The sequence below is a fragment of the Quercus lobata genome, chromosome 11 (assembly GCF_001633185.2).
Source record: "Quercus lobata isolate SW786 chromosome 11, ValleyOak3.0 Primary Assembly, whole genome shotgun sequence".
Lineage (NCBI taxonomy): Eukaryota > Viridiplantae > Streptophyta > Magnoliopsida > Fagales > Fagaceae > Quercus > Quercus lobata.
In genome coordinates, this window is record NC_044914.1 from 12877217 (window position 1) to 12893763 (window position 16547).

General features: G+C 34.3%; 1 protein-coding gene across 1 annotated transcript; it reads left to right on the forward strand.

The window, feature by feature from the left end:
- The first annotated feature begins 8052 nt into the window (after positions 1-8052).
- On the forward strand, positions 8053-15854 carry LOC115966413. The gene is made up of 7 exons (XM_031085651.1): positions 8053-8163; positions 9599-9685; positions 9785-10015; positions 10126-10290; positions 10394-10453; positions 10539-10694; positions 15738-15854. The coding sequence occupies exons 1-7, from the start codon at positions 8053-8055 to the stop codon at positions 15852-15854; spliced, it is 927 nt and encodes a 308-aa protein (XP_030941511.1).
- The last annotated feature ends 693 nt before the right edge of the window (positions 15855-16547 follow it).

Consider the following 16547-nt stretch of genomic DNA (forward strand, 5'->3'; position numbering starts at 1 on the left):
TCGGATCTGAACGGAGGATGGTTCATCTGAAGTGGTGGTCGGGCGGGTCGGGTGGCTGCGGTTTTAGAGGAGAAAACCCGCCACTCGACCCGCCGGGATCGGGTTTAGAGGGTTGAGACCCGCCGCCGACCGCCAGAGTCGTCGGATCGGGTGGCGAGCGGGTCGGTCCGAGCGGGTTTCTCGGTTTGGTCGGGTAAACGGGTCACCTGGACACCCCTAGGTAGTACAAACAAATCACCAATTAAACTAAGTATGTAGCGGAAAACAAATTGACACGGCGATTTGTTTACGAATAAGGAAAACCTACATGGCAAAAACCCCACGGGTGATTTTAAAGTCACAATTCCCGAGAATCTACTATTATCAAAACAAGCGATTACAAGTAAAGAAATCCCAGTACCTTATACCAACTTACAGCTGAACCCTTATCCCAATACCCAATTGGACTTGTTCTATAGTAAAAATCTCTCCTTTCAATGCACGGCTCCTAGTACGTGACTAACCAATTGCGCAGATCCCAGTATGCGACTTAATCACCAACCTGAGAAGAATGTTGGCTACAAAGTTCTTCAGTTCATCACACGATGAAGATCAAGAAACTCCTTGGTCACAAAATCCTACGATGTACAAACACAACAGTTCCTTCAAGAGAAAGATGAACTAGGACATATGTCTCCGATTCATAATATGCTTGTGAAAAACTTTTGCATTGAGTTGCATCAGCTATAACGAACCTTAAAATAATCCTTATATATGTTTAAAGTTATGAGAAAAAAAAAGCCTAAATGCATACTCATGGATTGGATGAAAAATAGCTCTAAAAAACTGAGTTTCATAAACCTCAAAAGATAGAATATCTATCGAGCTAGTTGTCGAGCTTCAGGCTTCACGGCTTTTTATACCTCGATAGATGCCAGCTGTCGAGCTTTAAAATCCTGCACTTTCTCACTTGATTCTTGGATAGACTTGCATAGCTTTAACACTTGAACTTGAAACCTTATTTGTTGAAGCATTAAACACATCCTAGATCTACCTAATTACAAGTAAAGTGCGTTTTGTCAAAGGATTAGCCAATTACATAAAATGTTGACATATGTTCCTAACATTGAATCACATATGTCCTAACAAAATCGACTAACACAATTATGTGTGTAGGAGGATGAGTTGAGTAACTTGATTAGGGTTAGCTAAGAGACACTAAGTAGTATGATTGCAAGCTTGAACCAAACTAGAATTCGAATTTGGGTGAGAAAGAGATTATCTTAAAATCAACAAGGATCTAAAGATCAATCTAATGCTCATTGCTCAGCCCCTTTGCCCTTCTTGCCTTAAAACTTTAGGTTTAGGTATAATTCAGGAATTTTGGCAAAGTTTTGGTAGGTCTTAATTTTCTGACCCCTTGGATGTTGGAAATGGTGGTATTTATAGGGGAAATGAGTAGTTAGGGTTTGATGACAAGTTTAGGTAGCCAATTGACCAGGCAAGTTGCCCTAGAATCTCATTAAAATGGAAATGAAGTGATTTTAGGCTTTCTATCCAAAGAGTGCATATGTCATAGATTGGGTGCGTACGCATTAAATACCCAAGATACGCACTCTTTGTAAGCATGGGCCAAATTAGGTCAAAATTGCCTTTTGGGCTTCGGGCTTCTTGCATATTTTTGTAATTGGTCTTGAACTTGGACTGTATTGGGCCATTGTTAGGCCTATCTTCTTCATTGGATTCGACACATGGAGCTGATCAATTTGGTAGCAATTTGATTTCTCATCATTAGGACTAGGGGGCTTGGATATATGTTGGAACAAAATGGAGTGTCTACTCTTGGTGACTAAGAAAGTTTAAGAAAATTTGAGAAAATTGTTATAAGTTTTTTTTTCTAAATCTTTATAATGGAAAAAGTTTTTATTATTTTTTTTGTTTTTTAATTTTTCCAATTTAAATTAAAATTGAGAATTTTTTTTTGTTTTTTTTATTAATTTATTTGCTGATGTGGTAATTTTTAAATTCCAAATAATTTTTAAAAATATTATTTTAATAGTCACGTTAGCATTTACTGTGCAAATAATGTATGCCGTCTACCACATAGACAATTTTTGTTACTGAGATTACTGTAAGGACTAAAATGGTAACGATTTTCGATTTTCATGGACTAAGTTAGGTGTGTCTAAGGCTGCGTTTGGTAACATATAAAATATTTTCCAAGTGTAAAATATTTTCAGATGAAAATATTTTTGGGAAAAGAAAATATTTTCAAGTTTTTGGCTGCTTTATGAAAATTGTTTTAGAAAATTTTTTCAGGTGTTTGGTTGCATTCTAAAAATGCTATTTTCTACTAGTTTCTCACATTTTCTCAGCTTCCAAACAAATTTTATAATAGAAAATTTCAGTATATATAGTTAACAAAACAAAAATCCATTAGCTTCATTCATTCACAAGCTGAACTTGGTTAAACTGAGAGAGAGGGAGGAAGAAAGAGTGAGAGATTGAGGGAAAGAGAGATAGATCAGGAAAGAAATGGATATTAGGTCAACAAGATTGGTTTTCAGCGGCGGCAATGAGTTTGGTCTTGGGTGGATCGGGTATTGTAGAGGGTGGGTTTGAGAGAAGTGTTTCACCAACGCCAAAACATTAAAAAAAATAATAATAATAAAATAAAATAAACTAAGGAAAAAATTGATGGAGAGTTTAAAGGAACTTATAGTGAATATTTATTATAATGATGGAATTTATTGTTGACATATGGCAAAGAAATGGACATGTACAAATAATTGTCTACCTCATAACATTATCTTTACATTTTTTTTTTTTAGAGAGTTTCAACCTATAGTGTCCGCTCCTGATAATAGCTCTTTATTATCAGACTAAGACACCAATTAGTTTCTGGTGTAGGTGGGGATTAAACCCTAGATCTCTTATACAACCATTAGAGATTTTACCAGTTGAGCTAATTGAAACCCACTCATCTTTCCATATTATACCAAATAAATGAAGGAAGTTATAAAATATTATACATGACATTGTTTTATGTATTGTTGTAAGGACACGTGTTACTATTGTGTGCACTTCCAGTTTGAGGATCCAAAAACTTAATTCAAGAAATGGAAAGATTAGAAGTTGTAAAGAGGCTCAATTAATCTCTAATAATCTGGTTCTTTTTATTATAAAAAAAATATAATTTAACATTATTGATATTTGTTTTTAAAGAAAGAACATAATTGATGTAAAGTCTATTACCTATAAAATATAATACAAAAAAATAGAAAGATATATAGTTAGATAAAATTTGACATAATGATGACAACAAATGTGAATTAAAGTGACTTGAGGCCATTAACAAAAAATATTTTTTTTAACTACAAAATTTTTAATATAGAAGACACATGACGGCCATTATGACACTATATATAAATATATAAATATATATATATATATATATATATATTTGTGTAATTAGTGGTTTAATAACCATTCTCCCATTTTAAAAGTTTTTTATTTTTCATTTAATTACTAATAACCATTCTCTCATTTTATGGTTCATAGTTATGGTTATTAGTATCTCAATCTAGATCCTAACATCTTACATACCTAAAACATTATGGATCTCACTAAGATCTCTATTAAAGTGAAATCTATGTGGAATCCTTATCTAGATCTTAGGATCTTATAGGATCCCAAATCCCATAATGATACTAAAGATCTGATGTTATAAAGGAAAATTCAAAAAATATTTTCTTATTTTGGGCCTCTAAATGGGGCTCAAAGACCCAAAACTAATATAAAAAAAATGTAATAAACCAATCAGCCTAGTGGCTTTAGCCCAAATTGGTTAAAAAAAATAATAATAAAACCCTAAGGCTAATGTCAATCATCACTTTAACCTAATAAATAAAATCACAGAAGACAAAAGAGAAGAGAAGAGAAGAGAAGAGAGTGGCCTACTAGAGAGTAGAAGGTGAGGGTGAGAAGCTAAAAATCTGACGACGCCACTATAAGAGAGAACATTGACAACGAAAGAATTTCTTTATATTTTTAAATTCCGCTAACAATGACAAAAATGTTATTTATAAGGATCAACTGTACTTTGAGAAATTCATCCAAGATAACCAAAACTTTGGTCTTAAAGAATGAGTGTGTTTGTGTGTTATTTGAAACATTGTTATTTGGTTTGTGTTGTTTATGTGATATATTTGGCATTGAGATTGTTATTTGCTTTAAGTTGTTTATGTGAAACATTATGTATACTTTGAGTTGTTTAACTTAGAACTTGGTATTTGTGAGTTGGAACTTTTGAACTTTGAACTTTGCTTATGTATTTACAATTTAATACTTTGCCTTTTATTATTAGTTTCACTAATTAAGTAATTTGTGTCAAAAAAATTACTTTTTTCAATGTTTATATATATATATATATATATATTGAATTATAATTATGGATATTTTTTGTATATTTTTTTAATGGAAAAGTAGGATCTTACAATCCTCGTGCTGATCCTACAATTTGATCCTCGAACCCTCTTATCAATTTATGTAAGATCTTGAACTTGATAACCTTGGTCTTGAGTGTGTATATGTATTTAGAGAATCATTTAAGCATCATATTTAATTGTCCTAATTTAAAATATGTTAATAATATAATAATTAAGGTCTGTAACCAAAAATAGTGGTTTAGTTATGGCATTTTTTTTCCCCAATTCCTTCACCTCGGACATTTCAATTATTTATTTATTTATTAAGTCTTATAATTGTTAGATGTTTTCACACACTTATTGTTATAGATTTTCACAAAATGCAAAACATGGATTTTAGGTTACTAAAAAAATAAAAAAAATAAAAAATAAAAAAACTAAGGGAAAATCCTAAACGGCAGGTTGTTACAGGTTTTTAATTTGAATCCATCACTAAAATTACTTTCTTGCCCACTAGTAACAACCCGTAACAATCTGTCATTTAAGATTTGTTATGAAAGTGTTGTAAAAATACTGTGGACGTAGCATTTCCCAAAAATTAATTCAAGAAAATGGAAAGATTGAAAGTTGTAAAGAGGCTCAATTGATAATCTGGTTCTTTTTTCTTCTAAAAAATGATAATTTAACATTATTGATGTAATTCTCTCAAAAAAAAAAAAATGATTGATGTAATGACCATTACTTAAAAAAAATAAAAAGATATATATGAAAGTTCAAATATGTGTATAAACACCCTTGAACGTTTAGACCCCCAAATTACAACTTAACCAATTCAAGCATTATGTCAAACAACTAGTGTGCGGAAAATTAACATAAGCTATAATATGGAATTGGAAAAACTATACAACACGCGATGTGTTATCGAAGAGGAAACCGAAGCCCTCGGCGTAAAACCTCTCCGCCGCCCTCCAAGCGGTAAACAATCCACTAGAAAATGTAGTTGGGATACATGGATAGCAATAGACCCTCCAAGCCTAATCTACCCAGTGCACCTAAACCCTCCAAGCTTCTTGCTCCAACGAGGTTGCGCCGAACCTTTTTCTTTTCTAGTTCGGATACATGGACAGCAATAGACCCTCCAAGCCTACTCTAGGGTTTCTCTCTCAAAATTCTCTCTGGAAGCTCTCTTTCTTTTGTGGGTATAAGGGGTATATATACTAGGGTGAGAGAGGAATGTGAAACGTCAGGTTTTTCAAAACAGGGTTGGCTCGCGGCTTGTCCTCGCTACTTGATTGAGTCGCGAGATCCAGTCGCGAGATAACCATATGGCCAGTTGTCCTGTTTTGTCCTGTAGTGCTCCAGCTAGCATGACTGTTCACCTTCTGGCATGCTTGGCACGTGTGCTGCGTCTGGTGGCTTGCAGCCGCGAGTCACCCGCGAGGCCAAGCCGCGAGTCTCTGTTTTCTTGCACACTCTTGAGCAAATTTCACTCTATTTCACTCACTACCCTTACAACAAGCCCACCTAAATACAGGGTTACTAAATGCTGAAATACAAGCAAATTTGGCACGGAATAAAGCCAATTAGATAGTTGAATAAATTCAACCTTACAATATATTTAGAGAAAATTTAATGTAATCATGAATTAAAGCCACTTAAAAGCCATAACTTAAATTTTTTTTTTTTTTTGAGAAAGTAAAAATATATATTTTTAACTACAAAATATTTAATATAGAAGACACATGGCCGTATATTATAAAGATACTATATATTTTTATAAGTTTTTTTTGTTTAATTAGTGGTTTAGTAACCATTCTGTAATTTTGGATGTTTTTTATTTTTCCTTTAATTATTGGGTAGCCAAGGGACATATATGACATTTATGGGTCATATGCATGGTAATCAATATCCAGATTTGGATCTTAAGATCCCACATACCTAAAACGTCTTGGATCTCACAAGGATCTCTACTAAAGTGAAATTCATGTGGGATCCCATTTAATCAGGGGCAAAAGGAGGCAAAAATTCTCTATGTATTAGTTATAAACTATTAATAAACGTAGTAAAAGATCATTTGCCCCTCCTGATAGAAACAACTTTTGGATTTTACTATATATGTGTAGCTAACTTGTCAACAAGAAGAAAATTTTACATTTACAAAGCACTGAAGCAACACTTTTATTAAATAATGGGTCCCACCTACTAGTACATTGGTTTTGCACACAAGTTTCGTCGAATATTACTGGGAAAAAAAATATAGTGATTCCAAACTGTAGCACCTCAGTAGTCCGCCTCTTATTTACAATTTTTTTTCTCTTGTAATCAACCATTTTCTGTCTCAACCTGAGTTTTTGCTAATCTGAAAAAAATAATAATAATAAAAATAAATAAATAAATAAAATAAATAAACCAAAGTTTTTGCTATAAACTCAAATGTCTACATAACATTTTAAAAGCATTCATGACATTGAGGAACACATACCACTTCATAGCTCGTACCGAAGTAGATTTTGCAATTGAGTAAATTTAATTAGAAATGAAAAAAATGAATTAAAGTAAAATTTTATATTAGATTATGTATGACAATGACTTTGGCATATAGTCGTTTATTTATTTTGTTAATAGTATCGATTAATATTTCTTAGATTAATTTTACTTTCAATATTGTCTTTTAATCTTGCCCCTCCTGACTTGAAATCCTACCTCCGCCACTGCATTTAATACAACCCGATTAACTTATATAACAAATAAATATTCATTTTATTTTAGATTTGTCAAACACCTTTTATATCTAACCTAGATTTGTATGTGTGAGAGAGGAAAAGACTCAAAACATTGAACCAAATGAAACAAAAAGTCAATATTTAATTTGTTCTTATCTCCAATGTGACTCTTGAGAATATTTCAATTCTCTTCGTAAATAGATAGATAGATTATAAATAGATAGACTATAAATAGATGATTATAAATAGATAGATAGATAGAGAGAATGTGTAACAGTTCAAAGACAAACAATTGAAATTTTTTAAGTATTGCAAAGGGGACGACCAAAGCTAACAATATCATTGCACACCGCAAACCAGCAACCTACTTCAAGTATTAGTTAGTTATGGCATCGCCTTGTGTCAAGGGGAGGAGGTGGTCAAGGGCAGTAAAGATGACCTTGTGCTTGTGCTTTCGGATCCCATTTAGTACAACCCGATTAACTTATATAACAAATAAATATTCATTTTATTTTAGATTTGTTAAATAACTTTTATATCTAACCTAGATTTGAATGTGTGAGAGAGGAAAAGACTCAAAACATTGAACCAAATGAAACAAAAAGTCAATATATTTAATTTGTACTTATCTCCAATGTGGCACTTGAGAATATTTCAATTCTCTTCATAAATAGATAGATAGATTATAAATAGATGATTATAAATAGATAGATAGATAGAGAGAATGTGTAACAGTTCAAAGACAAACAATTGAAATTTTTTTAAGTATTGCAAAGGGGATGACCAAAGCTAGCAATATCATTGCACACCATAAACCAGCAACTTGCTTCAAGTATTAGCTAGTTATGGCATCGCCTTGTGTCAGGGGGAGGAGGTGGTCAAGGACAGTAAAGATGACCTTGTGCTTGTGCTTTCTCATACCAATGGTAGCAACTGGAATTGGAAACACTAACACCATCTTTGGTCAGAAACAAAAATTGGATATTCAACGGCAGTTGAGGCGCCTCAACAAGCTTGCTCTTAAATCCATCAAGGTTATTAATTACTTCATATAACATTCTTTTTTATGCTCCATTTGTTTCGAAGTAAAATATTTTCTGGAAATTATTTTACACATTTTACCATGTTTGTTTGGGTGTAAAATTCGATCAGCTGTAAAATATTTTATAGTCAAACTATAAATAAAAACCCCTCCCAAGCATAAAATGTTTTACTCCTAAATGAAGTATAAAACATTTTACGCTTCTCTTTCACACATCTCCCCCCCCCCCCCCCCCTCCTCTTCTCTACTCTCTATCTCTCTCTCATGAGTAAAACAACCCCTCTTCCCTCTCACTCTCAAGTTCTCTCTTCCCACAAACCAAAGCCACCAAGCCACTCATCACTCTCAGGTTCATCGGCACCACTCATCTCCAACACCACTCATTGCTGACCCAATCTCAACCATCGTCAGCTCCAACCTCCGATTATCAGTTCAACCTTCTTCTATATATATATATATATATATATATATATATTTTCCCCAATCCAATCATTCAATTCACTATCCTCAATCACCACCTCCACCTCCACCGTCCTTAACTCACCCATTGATTCTCAAATCGGTATTTTTCTACCACTATGTGGGTTTGTCGATTTGGGTTTTTGGCTAGTTTGTGGGTTATGGTGGGTGGTAGGTAGCTAGGTTTTATGGTTGCAATGGGTGGCTGAGATTCGGGGTGGGTTCTACATGGCTTTGCACCATGAGTTCTCTTAGATCTTAATTGCTCTTCGTCTTTTTTTCTTTTTCTTTTTTTTAATTGCTGGTAATTTGTTGTGTGTGATTTATGGTTGATAAATTTGATTTGTATATTATTGAATTTGGGAATTGTGTTTAACTTGTTGAGAAGTTTGAGTTAGGGTATGAGAATTTATGGTTTGATTCAAGTCGGGTTTTGATTAAAATTTGAGAATTGAGTTTGAGTTGTTCAGAATTTTGAGTTTGGGTATAAGAATTTCTAGTTTGATTCAAGGTTGATTTTTGATTGAAATTTGAGAATTTGAGTTTGTTTGTTGAGAATTTTTGAATTTGACATATGTGTTAAGAGTTAAAAAAAAGCATGCATCTAACAATTAGATTTTTAAAATATGTAGCAATATTAATTTTTTTAAAGGAAGTTGTTGCGTTAAGCTATAACCAATTCTGTAGCTAAACTTTGTCCTTTTATATATTCCCACCTTCTTTTTCTCTTCTTTTTAGCTCTCTCTCTCTCTCTCTCTCTCTCTCTCTCTCTCTCTCTTTTCTTTCTTTTTTTCCTTCTCTTTGGGGTAAGCAAAGTTTTTGTTCTATATAGTATTTTCAGCTTTAGTCCTAAAATAATTATTCTCTTTTGTGTGTTGTGGTGTCTCCATGACTCCCACATTTACTACTTTTTTATGAGCTTAAACTGAAATCTATGTGTGTGTGATGAGAAAATGTATCTGATACAGAGTCCAGATGGAGATATAATCGACTGCGTACATATCAAAAACCAACCAGCTTTTGATCATCCTTTCTTCAAGAATCATACAATTCAGGTGATTAGTTTAATTAAGCAATTGATCATTTGGAACCACTAATAATTTGATCCCTATTTTATGTATGTATGGGGTTGGGTTTGCCTATATATGCCTTAGATGAGACCAAGTTTTCACCCAGAAGGGCTTTCATTCGATGATGTCTCTTCAAAGTCTGAGTCCCAAATTACTCAGCTATGGCACTTGAATGGAAGGTGTCCTGAAGAAACTATTCCCATCAGAAGAACTAAAGAAGAAGATTTATTAAGGGCAAGCTCTGTAGCAAATTATGGAAGGAACAAATACCCTCAGTTTGATACCACGGCCACCAAGAAAACTGCTTTCCAAGAGGTACAACTTAATAGGTTTGAACTCAATGATATCTACTACTACTACTACTACTAAGGACACTCAAGAAGTCGACACTCACAAACTTCATGTTTTTTTGGTTGAGTTTCCAGAATGCAATGGTTTTTGTGACAGGAGATAAGTATTATGGAACTAAGGCAACCATAAACGCTTGGAAACCCCAAATCCAGGAACAAGCTGAGTTCAGCTTGTCTCAACTCGAAATCCTAGGTGGTGATGCTCATACAGCGGTTAATACCATTCAAGCTGGCTGGATGGTATATTTATTATTTAATTTCATCTTTACTTTTTTTCTTTTAGGCCCTTGCAAAACATTGAATTACTAATAATTTTACAAAAATTAAATGTGTGTAATAACAGGTCAACTATAATGTATATGGAGATTACAACTCTAGACTCTTCGCTTTTTTCTTTACTAATGTACGTGTTTTAATTTTTTACTTCCCCACCATTATTGTTTCTTTTTACTGGTTTTCAAAAAATAGTCTTTTATTCATTCCTGCAGAAATATAAAAATCAAACTAGGGGCTGGGGCTGCTACAATCTATTGTGCTCACCTGGCTTTGTTCAAATCAACAAGGAAATTGCGCTGGGTGGAAGCCTCAACCCTATTTCCGTCTATGCTGGTTCCCAATATGAACTCCACTTCCTTGTCTGGAAGGTAGTAAAAAATTTCAATTTTATTACTTTATCAAATACTTCTAATTTTTGGATACATATATATATATATATATATATGATTATATCATACCTAGTTTTTCTATAATAAAAAAAATTCATAGTAACAAATCTTACAGATAGGGCTCAAGGCCCAAGCCCTATTATATTCTTCTGGTTTTATTTGTAACAGTTCATGTTTAAAATTCTTATTTCTCGGTTTATTTATTAATACATACAACTTTTTAAATTTAAAGTTTCAAGTTTTTCTATACTCAATTAATTTTAACCTGACTTATTTTTTAAGACTGCAAATTTAAGTCTAGTTGTTCTGCACAAAGAAAGAATCTTTTTTTTTTTTTTTCTCTCTCTTTCAATAGAAATATATATCACACCTAAAATATAATGCTTTACCGATAGGTTTTTATACTCTCGCATATACTTGGTTTTTATTCTCTCACTTATACTTTTTACATTCATTTTTTCACATTTATTTTTATGTTTTAAATATAGATATCTTCTTTTTTTTTTTTTTTTTTAATATGTATATTGTCACATCAATTACAGGCATGTGTATGCACATAAATAAGTGAAAGAATATTTAACCTTCATACCTTCATTCATCATTCAAAATATTACAAACTGATTTGCATGGCATGTACAATGAGGTAGGACATCAAAGGAGGGGGAGACTAGTGGTTGCAAGTTGGGAATAAGTATCTAATGGGATATTGGCCTGCCTCCCTATTCGTATCCCTATCTGAAAGCGCTTCACAGATCCTATGGGGAGGATTGGTAACAAACCAACAAAAAAATGGGCAGCACACCTCCACACAAATGGGCAGCGGTCATTTCCCTGAAGAAGGGCTCAGCAGGGCTAGTTACTTCACAAATCTCCAAATTATTGATGGTTCAAACACTCTCAGGTTTCTCAAAAAAAGTAACAGTTCCGCTACGAAACCAAATTGCTATAATGTCAAAAATTTTATAAACAAATTTTATTATGGTGGTCCTGGTAGAAACCCTAATTGTCCCTGATCATTTAGATTACTGTTTCAAATTTAGGGAGAAAAAATGAAAAATAAGAAGAGGATACTTATTTTTCATATTCTCTTCATGTCACACCAAATGTACCAACAAGTCATATGTAATATGAAACTCTTTGATTCAATAAATGAAAATAAAAAATTATTATTTGGACTAGTAAAATTTTGAAATTATGAAATTTAATATAGTGGAAGTCAATTGATCTTAATTCTTATCAAAAGGGATTTAATTGTTGAATTTTTTAATTCACCATCCGATCATGTTGCAATTATTTATTGCCCCTTTTTGGCTTTAAAAATCATGATTTTTTTTTGGATTTTTATCATTGCCTTGACGCATTAATTGGGGCCAGACAAAATATGGTATCGACTGTTATAGAAAATAGTACAACACAAATAAGCATGAAAAAAAATATGTATAATAATCATTCAAGTAAAAATCATTAAAAAAAAAACTCATAAATAGTAAATTCCTAAGCAAAGGTATTAACTATTATTCTTAAATCACAAGTTAATTTAGTGATGAAAACAAGTTTAGTAATATTTAATATATTGAGAGAGAAGTGATATAGAAGCTTAGAAACTATAAATCATTCAAGTAAAAATCATTTAAAAAAAAAAAAACTCATAAATAGTAAATTCCTTAGCAAAGGTATTACTATTATTCTTAAATCACAAGTTAATTTAGTGATGAAAACAAGTTTAGTAATATTTAATATGGAAGTTCAAATATGTGTATAAACACCCTTGAACGTTTAGACCCCCAAATTACAACTTAACCAATTCAAGCATTATATCAAACAACTAGTGTGCGGAAACTTGACATAAGCTATAATATGGAATTGGAAAAACTATCTACGCCAAATTTAAAAACACAACCCACAGCAGTTAATAAAAAGGCAAAGATAAAAGGGAAGGAATATGCAAACACAAAGACAACACGTGATGTGTTATCGAAGAGGAAACCGAAGCCCTCGGCGTAAAACCTCTCCGCCGCCCTCCAAGCGGTAAACAATCCACTAGAAAATATAGTTAGGATACATAAACAGTAATAGACCCTTCAAGCCTAATCTACTCAGTGCACCTAAGCCTTCCAAGCTTCTTGCTCCAACGAGGTTGCGCTGAACCTTTTTCTTTTCTAACTTCCCGGATTCCGCTACTAGACCGTAGCATCAACCAATGAAGATTGATTCCTTCCTAACTGCTTCCCAGAAATCCAAACAGCTCTCTCACAGTGATGAATATGATGAGAACAAGGTTTGGTAAAATGCCTCTCAAGGATTTGACAATGGAGAGGAAGAGAGTTGAGGAATTTGAAGAGACTTTAATGTATAGATTGTTGGTGAATCAATCTTGTTATTCTTTAGGGTTTCTCTCTCAAAATTCTCTCTGGAAGCTCTCTTACATTTGTGGGTAAAAGGGGTGTTTATATTAGAGTGGGAGAGGAATGTGAAACGTCAGGTTTTACAAAACAGGGGTGGCTCGTGGCTTGACCTCGCGACTTGACTGAGTCGCGAGATCCAGTCGCGAGATAACCGTATGGCCAGTTGTCCTGTTTTGTCCTGTAGTGCTCCAGCTAGCATGACTGTTCACCTTCCGGCATGCTTGGCACGTGTGCTGCGTCTGGCGGCTTGCAGCCGCGAGTCACCCGCGAGGCCAAGTCGCGAGTCTCTGTTTTCTTGCACACTATTGAACAAACTTCACTCTATCTCACTCACTACCCTTACAACAAACCCACCTAAATACAGGGTTACTAAATGCTGAAATACAAGCAAATTTGGCATGGAATAAAGCCAATTAGATGGTTGAATAAATTCAACCTTACAATCTCTCCCTTTGGCTATTCCTTGACAAAACCCTAAAACAGACTCTAGACTTAACATGTGAGTTGGGAACAGTTGAACAAAACTCACTCACACCTAACTCTAGAAGTTGTGAAGCACTTGAATCATATGAACATAAGACTCCTGAAACACAACAATACACCATGATTATTGTAAGCAGAAAATCATGAAATGCATATGAAACAGGCAATATGTGATCAAGCAAAGATGGAGTTAAGAAACAAACCATGGCTTGATCAACCAAGTAATCACTACAAGGTAGTGACCACAATGCTCATCCACACTTGGAATGAACACAAGGACATACAAACTAACAAGCACAAGGCAAGATACTTGTATGCACAACACTCAACCAATGCATAATACACAAAGTATATGCATCTAGGAACAATCCTACAAGGGCACAAGAGTGACAGTACATAAATCAAAATGCAAGACATTTAGATAGAAGTACTGATTTCAACATAGCATAAAAGGCTGCATTAAGCAAGGTACAAACCAAAAAGCCTACATATTATGCATAAAACATTAACCCTAAAAGCTTACATAAGCACATGAGTACAAACACAATATATCCTGAATAACATCACCAAAATATATAAAAGATTAAACCAAGAGTATAAGTTATGAGTTAGAAACAAATATACACCAAAAACACAGTGTATCAAACCCATATAAACACTAAAAGTCGAAAACATAAACCTTTAAGTTTAGAGGATAAGACTTAAAACAAAAGTATGTCAAAAGTATATGTGTACTCCCCCTATCACTATGCACACTTCCCTTTGAACTTTTTCCCCCTTACTGAATGCTCTCCCCTTTTTGGCACGAATAGCTAAAGGCTGTCGTCCAACTTTTGTTGAATAGCGTCTAGCTGATTCTCCATAGTCTCGAGACGCATTTGAACATGGTTGTTTGTGGAGTAGAGAAGTGTCACAATCTTATCAATGCATTTCTGAATCTGTTCAAGTAAACTGCCCACTCTATCAGTATGAGGATCAGTCTGTGCTTGCGGAATACTGACTTGTGGAACTTCAGGAACAGCATGCGAAGTAGATGTGGTACGTGCAGGTGTCTCTGACTCAGGGGCAGATGGAGTAACCGGAGATATGTGTGCACTCTTTGGTGTTATAGAGGAGTGACTTCTGCTAGCTTGAAGAGTGTACATGGAAATAGGACGCTGACGGGTCAACATTTTTCCATCTGTAGGAGGAACAATGCCTTCACGAAGAATGAGCTTCATGATGAGACTGCAAAATGGAATGATTCCTCGAGCTGCAGTTCGAACCGCGGTCTTCCTCATGGTGTAATAGATGTGAGCACATATATCAATGGGGGCTCCTGTAATAAGATCACAAAGGAATAGAGCTCTCCCAAGATTGATGAATGTAGTGTTGGACAGTGGGTAGAGATTAGTGAACATGATCAGCTTCAATGTGGTCAACTCTGGTGCAAACTTTACGGTGCTGATGGATGTTCCTGTATTGGATACTTCATAATCGGATCCTAGGATTTGTAGAATTTCTTGAATCTCTGGAGTTCGATCATCGTACGGAGTTAGATCCACATTCTGAGGTCTAGTGATGCCGAGAAGATCTGCGATGGAGTTTGGGGAAATGCCAAACTCTTTTCCTCTGATCCAGAAAATAAGTTCAGCTTCAAGATCAGTTGCATTGGAGAAGCATTCTTTGACTAGTTCATCCATTAGATCGTCAAAGTTCCCGAACAAGTTTGCCCAATCTCGTTGCTCAAAGATTCGAGGGATAAAAGTGGTCCCTAAGGTGTTAAACTCCACCACCCTTTCCACTATAGGAGTTGACTTGTCAAAGATGTTTGAGTAGATGTGTGAGGTAAGCGGAGTTCTGAACCTCTCCTCATTGGGGTCTTAAGATGCCTGTGATGATAGTCGAGTTCTTTTAGCAACTGGTGTTGATGGATCGTTAGCAACAATGTCTTTACCCCTGGAAGATCGACGAGACATCTGCAAGAGAATAGGCCCACAGCAAAGAACCAACAACAGTACCACACAATATAAATATCAACATGATTCGATGCAAATAGAAGTGAAAAAACAGAGATTTCAATACATAAATACAAACTTAAGATAGTGCAGACCCAAACAAACTTCCATCAATACTAAGGTGCACAATATGACAGGTGCAGCAAAATGGTGATAGTGCAAAAGAGCATAGAGAGACAAATTCAACCAGAACTGTCAATGAGACAATTTACCATGACCATGATATGCAAACAAAGACAGCATTTGAACAATAAGAACGGATATCATAAAACATACCACATAAGATATGAACATGGAAAAAAAATTTCAAAATGAAGGATCAGAGCACCCAAGCTAGAGCACATGGCTGTGAGACACAACATTAAAAAAAAATTGTTTTAAAGGAATATTTACAAGATGCCATCATCCACACATTATATTAACATTAAAGCACAGTAAACCAATGCCGTAAGCCAACATCAACACACAAACAAGTGAAAGGAGCAAGTCACATAAATACCAAACTCATTTAACAAAAGATTTTCAGAATCAACACCAGGAAAATATCAGAACAATGAAAAGGCACATTGTGACCCCTCAACATGAAAATGGATGACATCAACAACAAACATATCAAGCCATACCCATCACACAAAGAGAGGAATGTTTCGAACTCAATAGCAATCCAAAAGGTAAGAAAAACATCTATGAAATAGGGAAAATGAGATGAGGAAAACAAGACCCATACCTTTTCTTGATGATTTGGATAAGAAATGAAACACCAATGAGGTTTGAAAATGGGTACATGGAGTGTTTGGGAAGGAGACAGTTGAGAAAGAAGATGAACAGTCACAAAAGTTCGAGGGAAAAACTGAAAAAGATTTAAAAACTGCCCCTATTTTTGCCAAACACACATTTTTCGCGACTGAAGAAAGTCGCCAACAAGTCGCCAGTTCAAGCCGCCAAAA

Bases quoted from the DNA above. Each gene is read 5' to 3' on its own strand.
- LOC115966413 (XM_031085651.1), top strand. From the start codon at position 8,053: ATGGTAGCAACTGGAATTGGAAACACTAACACCATCTTTGGTCAGAAA. The intron at 8,164-9,598 runs GTTATTAATTAC...TATCTGATACAG, and splicing joins TTGCTCTTAAATCCATCAAG to AGTCCAGATGGAGATATAAT. The intron at 10,291-10,393 runs GTATATTTATTA...GTGTAATAACAG, and splicing joins CCATTCAAGCTGGCTGGATG to GTCAACTATAATGTATATGG.